We start from the raw sequence: 11,921 nt of genomic DNA, 5'->3' as shown, positions 1-11,921 counted from the left end.
GGAAATAAAAGACAGAAAATAAGAGGGACCAATAATTAATCAAAACCCTTGAATGCCTTGATCTTCCTCGAACCCTTGATCAATTCTGAAAATTAAAAGGAAAATAAATAATAGTGAGTGTAGGAGTAATTTATTGACTATTTGAAGTAAACCCTACTTATTCGAGAGGGAAAATAGAAAATAAAAATAAAATGATTTAGAAACTTAGCTTTTTTTTGATCTGGTGGCGCGTGGCTGAAGGATCTTGGTTAATCCTGAAAATTAGCCACGAAGAAGAAAAATGTTAGTGCATTAAAGATCTCAACAATTATAATGTAACATATCAAAAATTAAAATTATAACAATTTAGGCAAAACCCCAAATGGGGAGCAAGTTAATCAGGGTTAATGGACAACACCTACCAGTAAACCTAAGGCTATTAGGGTTTAGGGAGAACAATGATTAATAATCATGATGAAAAATAATTGACCAAAATAAAATCAGGGTTTAAAACATTAAAATAATTAATTAGCCAAAAATTAAATTATGAAAAAAACCTAACTTAATTATCTAACTATAAATCTAAAATCAAATTAAATTACTAACTTTAATTAATTTAAAATTATTATCTTAAATTAAATTAATTAAAATTATTTGTACGATGTAAAAAAAGGTTGAATTTTAAAAGATTTAGTTGGAGGATTTTCATTAAAAAAAAAGGAAAACTAAACAAAAGAAAACAATAAAAACAAAATAAAAAAATTAAAACACTTAGCTTTGATTCGGTAAAGCATGGAAGTGAAGGTCTATGGTAGTCATGCGCTTTCAGGGGCATTGGATTGATCATCTTGAGCATCTGATGGCTGAGAGAGAGGGTACACCATGGACGCGCTCTGGCTGGACGCACTGGAACTAGGAGTGTAAACCTGCAAAGGAAATTTAATAAAATTTTGCAAGAAGTGAGGATCGAACCCTCACTCTCGCGGTTAATGCACCTTTACCCATACCACTATGTTGCGCTGCTTTTTGTTACCATAGAATGAATCAGAATAAATATATATAAATACATATGAGTGGAGGAAAGTCAAAAGGCAGTCAAAGCGGGCCCATCAACCAGTTGTGTAGCCAATCAAAAAGAGAAAAAAATATAGGAATTGTTGACCAGCCAGTCGCTGCACTACACACGTGATTAGTGGGTCCCGTCCCTGTTCATCATCTTCAACATTTAGGAAGCCAAAATTCGCTACGAATTTGCCTCGACACCTGCTGCAGTTCTGCTACAATTTTCTGTAGCAACTTTCTGGAAAATTATGAAATCTGCAAAGCATAGATCAAACAAAGAAACCAACGGCCCAGATCATCTTAAAAGCAAATTATGGACTTGATAATTGCGTCGTTTGGATTTGAAACGCCCTGTATGCGTGAACTCGAAGCTTCACAATTTTGAAACCCTAACAATGGCATGTTAGGTTCGGGACACATAAGCTTCATCCTGATTGTTCCAACTTTCTCTAAAATCCATCCACAACTCAAAAACACCTTTAAATCACGTTAAATCATCATGGACAAAGAGATACGAAAATTCAACAAATATGCATGAGTATGTGAGCTTTGGGTGAGCATTATGGACACTATAAGAACTCAGAAACAATGTAACCTCACCCTATCTTACCTGAGGAATGATTTGAGATGAGTATTTGACCTTGAAAGTCCTTGAGTGAGGAGCACGAGAATTTCACCTTTCTTTGATATTTTTGGCACTTTGAAACCCTACACCTTGCACCAATATTTCGTCCCCTCTGTGCCTTGAATAATATGAGTATATATAGTGAATGATTTTAGGGTTACAAGTTTGGAGAGAATCAAATAAAATCATGTGTTTTGATGGTGAGAAATTTGATTGAAATTTTATTGAAAATTTGCTATTTTTGTGTCATTCTCTTGCCAATCATATCTCCACGAATTTCCAATCATTTACCATGATTTGGAGGTTCAATATTTGACACAAAAATAATCTCCTCCCAATCTTTGATTATTTCTAATATTTTATTCAATTTAAATTGAATTTAAGTGATTAAATTCAAAATAAAAATAAATAAGAATAATAAAAATAAATAGAAGGGGCCTATGGGTCGTGGATAAGTTTAGAATTAAGTTTAAGAACCAAGACTTAGGCCCATGAGCTCAAAAAATCAAAATTATTCACTTTGCACTTCATGCATTTTCTCAATTTTACCCAACTTTAACCATGTGTATCTCTCTCAATTTTAACCCTATGGAGATGTTCTTGACCATTTTAGAAAGCTCAAGATGTCCTTTAAATCCTCCTTTTGGTTTCATCTCAATTCAATCTTCCATGTTCATGTATGCTTCATTTGAAAAAGATGACTTTTGGTTGACTTTTAAAAGGACCTATAATGTATTGGATCATATCTCTTAAATGGTGCATTTTTAGCCTTGGCATGTGAGAGACAAAGTTGTAGAGAATTCAATTTCCTTTAAATTGAGCTTTAGATGGGAAATTTCTGATGTTCCATGTGAAAGTTATGCCTGGTCAAAGTTTAGTTGACTTTTAGGTCAAAAACCCTAATTTAGAAACTTTGAGTTTTGTTGATTTCGGGATTTTCCTTGATGAATCATGATCAATCATTGATCAAGTGATGAATGATGCTTCAAAATGAGTTTGTTGACAAAAAATCAGGAATTTTTACTGTGGTTTGACCATAGTTTGACTTTTAGGTTAACTAGTCGATTATTGATCATTTGAACTGTAGACTGAGCAATCTTATGAACCAGAGCTTGAAACTTGATGTGAGGATTATCTGAGGCATATGAGAGACCATGGGATCCACTTGAGGTATCAGAAACTGATTTTACTTTGAAAAGATCAAAACCCTAGTTTGAGGGTTGTTGTTTAGGAGAGAGACTGCATGCTTCCTTCTTGTATATCTTTGAGCATTTGAAAAGTCAGATGGACTAAAATATGAATAAATATGATGGACAAATTTTGGGGTATGACACTCTCCACCACTCCATTTTGTTGAGTTTTCTCAACACATATTTTGTGATGAATGATCCATTTACAAGATAAAAAAATCAGCCAAGCAGGTGAATTGAGTATGATTATCTTATCTAAGACATTTTAAAGGGGTGAAATTTATGTTTGTATATAAGAAAAAAAATTGGGTAAGTGTTTCCTGGTTACATATTTGGTTTTAAGAAAAATCACCCAAGCATATATAATATAATCATTTATAAGGGTGAAAAAGTACCTATGACTTAAAAGGATAAAGTTGAAAAGGGCTTCATATGTGGGCGTGTAAAATATCAAAAAGGGCAGAAAATGACTAAAATTAGTGGGGAATGATATCTTCTTTTATTTATCAAAATGACAAGAATCATAAGGAAGTAAATTGCTTTATATTGAATGAAATGAAACTGTTTTGCAATACATTATAGGATAATATTAGATAAATAGCAAAGTCTCAAATGCCAAAGATAAGTTGGGTTATTTTCTACAACAAATTAAAAATAGAATAAAAGGAAACAAGTAAATTTTTATCATGAACTGAAAATTCTTGTTGCATCTTAGTTGTACCAATTAATTTCTTAGGTTTTTTTTTTTTGAATATGACACAAATTAGAGGAAAGTTTTGTTAGAACAAGAAATGTTCTGATCAATATTCTTAGTTTTGATGATAACATTAAGTATGAATTTTGTATAAGACAATGTGGTACTCTAATCCTTTACGTTTTCCATTTCAGGAAAAGTATAACAGAGTATGCACAAATCAGCGTTCAGAAGCACTGGCCCAGAAGTTCTGGATGACTTCATCAGAACATGCTCTGGCAAGACATCAGAAGATGGTCATGCAGAATCAGAACATGAACCGGAAAGCATCAGAATATGGCAGTCAGAAGTAGACGCTCTGAAGCTCTGATGGTTTCACGCTCAAAGCTCTTCAAAGTCAGAATAAAAATAATTGTGTTCATTGTTTTTATCTTCCAATTTTTTGAGTTACACTTATTCAATCCCCCCTTTCTAAGTGTTTTTCACTCCTTCAATTGGCATCAGAGCGCCGGTTCTAGGTGCAAGCACTTAACTGTGTTAGACAAAAGATTCAGGGAGAAAAACACTTTTTCAAAATGGTTGAAACAAGTTCATCTACTCTGACTCCTGAACACAACAATGGTAACAATGGAAGCAGTAGCTTCAATGGTTACAATAGACCACCAGTCTTTGATGGTGAAAATTTTGAGTACTGGAAGGTACCTGGACTCTGGGTTCTCACGACACATGACGGGAAGAAGGTCTATGTTCCAAGACCTGGAACTTAAATCTGTTGGAGAAGTAAAGTTTGGAGGGAATTAGAAGGGCAAAATCATTGGTTCTGGAACCATATGCATTGGTAACTCTTCCTCTATAACTAATGTACTTTTAGTAGATGGATTAACTCATAACTTATTGTCCATAAGTCAATTAAGTGACAATGGTTATGACATAATCTTCAATCAAAAGTCCTGCAAAGCTATCCATCAGAAGGATGGCTCAATCCTATTTACAGGCAAGAGAAAGAACAACATTTACAAGATTGATCTTTTAGATCTTAAGAATCAGAAGGTTACTTGCCTTATGTCTGTTAGTGAAGAGCAGTGGGTCTGGAACAGATGGTTAGGTCATGCTAGTTTGAGAAAGATTTCTCAGATTAACAAACTTAATCTGGTCAGAGGTCTCCCTAATCTGAAATATAAATCAGATGCTCTTTGCGAAGCATGTCAGAAAGGTAAGTTTTCAAAACCTGCATTCAAGTCTAAAAATGTTGTCTCTTCCTCTAGGCCGCTAGAACTTTTGCACATTGATCTTTTTGGCCCAGTCAAAACAACATCAATCAGAGGGAAGAAATATGGATTAGTCATCGTAGACGACTATAGCAGATGGACATGGGTAAAGTTCTTGAAACACAAGGATGAGTCACATATTGTGTTCTTTGACTTCTGCACTCAGATTCAATCTGAGAAGAAATGCAAAATCATAAAGGTCAGAAGTGATCATGGTGGCGAATTTAAGAACATATTCTTTGAAATGTATTTCAAAGAAAATGGTATTGCCCATGATTTCTCTTGTCCTAGAACTCCACAGCAAAATGGAGTTGTAGAACGAAAGAATAGGACTCTACAAGAAATGGCCAGAACCATGATCAATGAAACCAATATGGCTAAGCAATTCTGGGCAGAAGCAATTAACACAACGTGTTATATTCATAATAGAATCTCGATAAGACCTATTCTTAATAAGACTCCTTATGAATTGTGGAAGAACAGAAAGCCCAACATTTCTTATTTCCATCCATTTGGATGTGTATGCTATATTCTGAATACTAAAGATCATCTGAATAAGTTTGATTCTAAAGCTCAAAAGTGTTTTCTACTTGGATATTCTGAACGCCCAAAAGGCTACAGAGTATACAATATTGAAAATCTGGTAGTTGAAGAATCAATCAATATCAGATTTGATGATAAGATTGGCAATGAAAAGCCAAAGCAGTTTGAGAATTTTGCAGATATAGATATATCTATCTCAGATCATGAATGTAGTTGTTGTTGATTGGCTGTAATTTTTGGTAAAACTCATTGTGATATTATCATGTCAAAACTGATGTCATGACATGCTTTCAGCTGTGGTGAAGTTTACTTATGCAGACTTTTTTACTTGATGTCAAGGCCGATGTCATGACATCTGTTGCTGTTACATCGTTAGTTGTTTTCAGATTGCTATTTCCGTATGTGTGATCTTTTGAGATTTTATGCGCCCTGTTTGGAAAGATCATATTACGATCTGATTTGCTATTTCAAGGAAGAGTTTAATTGTTCCTTTTTTTGGTTCCTTGATTTGTGGAAATTAGTTTTAATTAGGTTAAAGACTAATTTGGATCTCAGGCCCAGCTGCTGAGTTTTGAAGGCTATATATACAACGAAGAAGCTGCAACCCTAGTGTGGATTAGAGAAGTTTTTAAGAGGTTTTCGTGTTTTAAGTTTTTTGCGTTCTAGCTTTCTTGTAAGCCAAACAATCATCATGATGATTGTGTTGGTCTAGGTGTTTTTGTTTGAGTTGTAAGAAGTACTTGAAGCTTTTAAGCAAGAGTACCATTGTACTTGATTGAAGCTTTTAAGCAAGATCAAGTTGTGTCCTTGAAGAGTGTCTTCTTTTGTTATTCGTCTGTTAATTCTTCATCACTGCTGTGATTGAGGGGGAGTGAGTAGGATCTCTGGTCTAAGTTGTTTAGATTGAAGTTGCATTGGGTAGATATTAAGTGAAAGGCGTAATATTGAGTTGTATTACCTTGAATTGATATTACTTATAGTGGACTTCCTCCCTGGCTTGGTAGCCCCCAGATGTAGGTGTGTTTGCACCGAACTGGGTTAACAATTTTCCTGTGTTGTTTTCTGTTTACACTTTGTTCATTTGTTTAAAAACATTCAGATAGTGATGTCGTGACATCCTGTAAGACATCGCGTGTCTGAGTCCAGAATTTCAATTGGCATCAGAGCAGGCACCCTGCCTGTTTTTACTGGGTGAGATCTAGGGAAAGTATTTTCTGGTTCGATGGACAAAGAAGGTGGTGGATTTATAATGAGACCACCCATTCTGGATGGCTCTAATTATGATTATTGGAAACCTCTCATGGTGGCTTTTCTGAAATCCGTGAACAGCAAAGCATGGAGAGCTGTGAACAAAGGATGGGAACATCCTGTTATTACTGATAAAGATGGCAACAAAACTCTTAAACCAGAGGAAGATTGGGACAAAGATGAAGAGGCATTGGCGCTTGGCAACTCTAAAGCCCTAAATGCTTTATTCAATGGAATTGACAAAAATATATTCAGACTGGTTCACCAGTGTGAACTAGCCAAAGATGTCTGGGATATCCTAAAGACTACTCATGAGGGCACCTCCAAAGTGAAGATGTCAAGACTTCAACTGCTAACTACAAAATTTGAAAATCTAAGGATGAGGGATGATGAAAGTATTAAGGATTTTCATATGAATTTACTCGATATTGCTAATACCTCAGGAGCTTTGGGAGAAAAAATGTCTGATGAAAAGTTGGTGAGGAAAATCCTTAGATCCCTACCTAAGAGATTTGATATGAAAGTTACAGCTATAGAAGAGGCACAGGACATCAGCAAAATGAAGGTAGAAGAGTTAATTGGATCTCTTCAAACCTTTGAGATGGGGATCAGTGACAATTCTGAAAAGAAGAACAAAAGCATAGCTTTTGTGTCCAACTCTCAAGAAGAAGCAGAGGAAAGTAGAGAAGAAAATCTATCTGAATCTAGAGCTATGCTTGAAAGACAATTTAACAAAATTATGAGAAGAATGGATCAGAAGCCAAGACCTAATGTCAAGAACATCTCATCTGACACTAGTAGATCTTATGACTCTAGCAGAAGAGTAAAACCTGAAGAAAAGTACAATCACAGCAAAGGAATTCAGTGTCATGGATGTGAAGGGTATGGACATATTAGAGCTGAATGTCCCACTTATCTCAAGAAACAAAAGAAAGGACTGTCAGTCTCCTGGTCTGATGAAGATTCTGAGAGTGATTTTGAAGAAGAGTCTGCCAAACATGTCACAGCCCTTACTGGTGTTTGTAATTCTGATGAAGACTCTAGTGAAGATGAGCTAACCTTTGAAGAACTGGCAGCCTCTTATAGGAAGTTGTGTATCAGAAGTGCTGAAGTTTGTCAACAAGGTGAAAAGCAGAAGAAATACATAGTTCAGTTGGAGGCTGATAACAAAGGACTTCTTAAAAAAATATCTGAACTAAACAGTGAAACTACCATGCTAAAATCCAAACTTGATCAGATGTCAAAATCTGTCAAAATGTTGAACAGTGGCTCGGATATGTTGGAGGAGATTCTGCAGATTGGAAAGAGTTCAGGAGATATGTCTGGTATAGGTTTTGTTGGTACAAAGAAACATTCCCAAGATGGTAATAGGGCTAAACCTGAAACTGAGATGTTGAACCCGATGTCAAAACATGCGACTCAACATCAAGACAAAATTAAAATGAAGAGAAAATTTCAAAGATGGAGATGCCATTACTGTGGAAGATTTGGACACATTAAGCCCTTCTGCTTCAGATTATATGGATACCCAGATCAAGCTCCATACTACAGACCCAAGCAGATCATGCCAATCAAGAAGCAACAATGGATACCTAAAAATATGGCCTTAATAGCTCATACATCTCTTAGAGTATCAACCAAAGAAGATTGGTATTTTGACAGTGGATGCTCCAGACACATGACTGGAATCAAGAATCTGTTAGTTGATATCAAAAACCATTCTACTAGCTATGTAACCTTTGGTGATGGAGCTAAAGGAGAAATCAAAGGGGTTGGAAAACTAGACTGTTCAGGAGTTCCAAATCTAGAGGGTGTTTTGTTGGTCAAGGGCTTGACTGCTAATCTTATAAGCATCAGTCAACTCTGTGACGATGGATACCAAGTTAACTTCACTAAAGCTGAGTGTGTGGTTACTAATGAAGGAAAGGAAGTAGTAATGAGGGGAGTCAGATCCAAAGATAACTGTTACTTGTGGGTGTCTCATGAATCTAGCTACTCAACTGTATGTTCTAAAGAGAAGAATACTCGCACTATTGACAGTGTAAATGATGTGGTGGATATGGATAATCTAGATGATCCTATTGACATTGCTGATGATGAACTCATTTCTAGCATCTCTCATAGAGTCAAGACTCGAAAGGGAAAACAGGTTAGTGATCAACATCTTTCCAAAACTAAAACTGCTCCTCAAAAGAACGTCACCAAAGAGAAGATCAAGAAGGTCCTTACTGAACCTTCAAAAACTGGGAGCAAGGTTGCTGTGAAGAAGAGGAAAGAAAGAAGTGTTTCTGACTCAGAAGACAATGTCTTAAGTGATGTCCCTGACATCCCTTCAAAGAAAAAGCATGCTGTCACCAAAGCCTCCACAAATGTTCCTGATATTCCCTTGGACAACATTTTTCTGCACTATGCTTCAAATGTTATCCAATGGAAGTATGTTTATCAGAGACGACTGGCTCTGGAAAGAGAACTCGCAAATGATGCTCTTGAATGTCAAGAAATCATGAAGCTCATCAAATCTGCAGGTTTGCTTAAAACTGTTACCCATTTTTCTAAATGCTATGAAATGCTTGTGAAGGAGTTTATAGTCAATTTATCTCAAGATTGTGCTGATGGGAAAGCTGAGGATTTTCATAAGGTGTATGTTAGAAGAAAGTGTATAGAATTCTCCCCAACTGTTGTTAACCTCTATCTAGGTAGGGATGATGAGGCTCAGCCTGAGCTTGAAGTGACTGATAATGAGGTGTGCAAAGTTATCACTGGTGGTAAGGTTAAGAAATATTGATGAAGAGGCTGAGGGTAGTGAAGGTGCTGAAGAGACTGGGGAGAGTGATGTTGCTGAAGAGATTGGGGATAGTGATGCTGATGAAGAGACCGGTAGCTCTGAAAATTAGTCCTACTTTTCTTATTCTGTTTCTCTTTTGTCTGCCGTATGTGTTGGTTTGGCTTCCTTTTGTGGCTAAAAAGGGGGAGTAATGGATTGTTGTTTATATTTTGGTTTTATGTTTCTGCTGCTTGTAACAGATGATTAATCAGCTGGTTGTTGTTTCCTTTTGCTACAGAATTTATCTGCTGCCAGAACCATGATCAATGAAACCAATATGGCTAAGCAATTCTGGGCAGAAGCAATTAACACAACGTGTTATATTCATAATAGAATCTCGATAAGACCTATTCTTAATAAGACTCCTTATGAATTGTGGAAGAACAGAAAGCCCAACATTTCTTATTTCCATCCATTTGGATGTGTATGCTATATTCTGAATACTAAAGATCATCTGAATAAGTTTGATTCTAAAGCTCAAAAGTGTTTTCTACTTGGATATTCTGAACGCCCAAAAGGCTACAGAGTATACAATATTGAAAATCTGGTAGTTGAAGAATCAATCAATATCAGATTTGATGATAAGATTGGCAATGAAAAGCCAAAGCAGTTTGAGAATTTTGCAGATATAGATATATCTATCTCAGATCATGAATGTAGTTGTTGTTGATTGGCTGTAATTTTTGGTAAAACTCATTGTGATATTATCATGTCAAAACTGATGTCATGACATGCTTTCAGCTGTGGTGAAGTTTACTTATGCAGACTTTTTTACTTGATGTCAAGGCCGATGTCATGACATCTGTTGCTGTTACATCGTTAGTTGTTTTCAGATTGCTATTTCCGTATGTGTGATCTTTTGAGATTTTATGCGCCCTGTTTGGAAAGATCATATTACGATCTGATTTGCTATTTCAAGGAAGAGTTTAATTGTTCCTTTTTTTGGTTCCTTGATTTGTGGAAATTAGTTTTAATTAGGTTAAAGACTAATTTGGATCTCAGGCCCAGCTGCTGAGTTTTGAAGGCTATATATACAACGAAGAAGCTGCAACCCTAGTGTGGATTAGAGAAGTTTTTAAGAGGTTTTCGTGTTTTAAGTTTTTTGCGTTCTAGCTTTCTTGTAAGCCAAACAATCATCATGATGATTGTGTTGGTCTAGGTGTTTTTGTTTGAGTTGTAAGAAGTACTTGAAGCTTTTAAGCAAGAGTACCATTGTACTTGATTGAAGCTTTTAAGCAAGATCAAGTTGTGTCCTTGAAGAGTGTCTTCTTTTGTTATTCGTCTGTTAATTCTTCATCACTGCTGTGATTGAGGGGGAGTGAGTAGGATCTCTGGTCTAAGTTGTTTAGATTGAAGTTGCATTGGGTAGATATTAAGTGAAAGGCGTAATATTGAGTTGTATTACCTTGAATTGATATTACTTATAGTGGACTTACTCCCTGGCTTGGTAGCCCCCAGATGTAGGTGTGTTTGCACCGAACTGGGTTAACAATTTTCCTGTGTTGTTTTCTGTTTACACTTTGTTCATTTGTTTAAAAACATTCAGATAGTGATGTCGTGACATCCTGTAAGACATCGCGTGTCTGAGTCCAGAATTTCAATGAAGAACCCAAAAGAAACAATGATGCAGAAGATAAAGTTGCAGCATCTTTGGAGAATCTCATAATATCTGAAGAGCCAACACTCAGAAGATCTTCTAGACTCAATTCTGCTCATTCAGAAGATGTCATCATTGGAAAGAAAGATGATCCCTTCAGAACTAGAGCATTCCTAAAGAACAATGCAGAATGTCAATTTGGTCTAGTATCTTTGATTGAGCTAACTTCTGTTGATCAAGCTCTGGAAGATGCTGACTGAATAATTGCCATGCAAGAAGAGCTTAATCAGTTTACAAGGAATGATGTATGGGATCTGGTTCCAAGATCAAAAGGATTTAACATTATTGGAACTAAGTGGGTATTCCGAAACAAGCTAAGTGAAAAAGGAGAAGTTGTAAGAAACAAAGCCAGACTGGTTGCTCAGGGCTATAGTCAACAAGAAGGCATTGACTATACAGAAACCTTTGCACTAGTGGCCAGGTTAGAATCTATTCGTTTATTGATTTCATTTGCCACTCAAAATAACATCACTTTGTATCAGATGGATGTTAAGAGTGCCTTTCTAAATGGTTATATAGATGAAGAAGTTTATGTCCACCAACCTCCTGGTTTTGAAGACTCTAAGTCTCCAGAACATGTTTTCAAACTTAAGAAACCATTATACGGTTTGAAGCAAGCTCCCAGAGCTTGGTATGAAAGATTAAGTTCTTTCCTTCTGGATAATGGTTTCACTAGAGGAAAAGTGGATACAACTCTCTTTTGTAAAACCTTTAAAAAGGATATTTTAATTTGCCAAATTTATGTTGATGATATCATATTTGGAACATCTAATGTTACACTTGGAAAGGAGTTTGCTAAGTCTATGCAAGCAGAGTTTGAAATGAGCATGA

General features: G+C 35.9%; 1 protein-coding gene across 1 annotated transcript; it reads left to right on the top strand.

Moving 5' to 3' along the window:
* The first annotated feature begins 8,287 nt into the window (after positions 1-8,287).
* LOC131630901 (uncharacterized) lies at positions 8,288-9,394 on the top strand. Its single transcript, XM_058901643.1, has 2 exons — positions 8,288-8,511; positions 8,602-9,394. The coding sequence occupies exons 1-2, from the start codon at positions 8,288-8,290 to the stop codon at positions 9,392-9,394; spliced, it is 1,017 nt and encodes a 338-aa protein (XP_058757626.1).
* Positions 9,395-11,921: the final 2,527 nt, after the last annotated feature.

Source organism: Vicia villosa, unplaced genomic scaffold, assembly GCF_029867415.1.
Source record: "Vicia villosa cultivar HV-30 ecotype Madison, WI unplaced genomic scaffold, Vvil1.0 ctg.000747F_1_1, whole genome shotgun sequence".
NCBI classification, from domain to species: Eukaryota; Viridiplantae; Streptophyta; class Magnoliopsida; order Fabales; family Fabaceae; genus Vicia; species Vicia villosa.
This window is presented reverse-complemented; position numbering and strand designations above follow the sequence as displayed.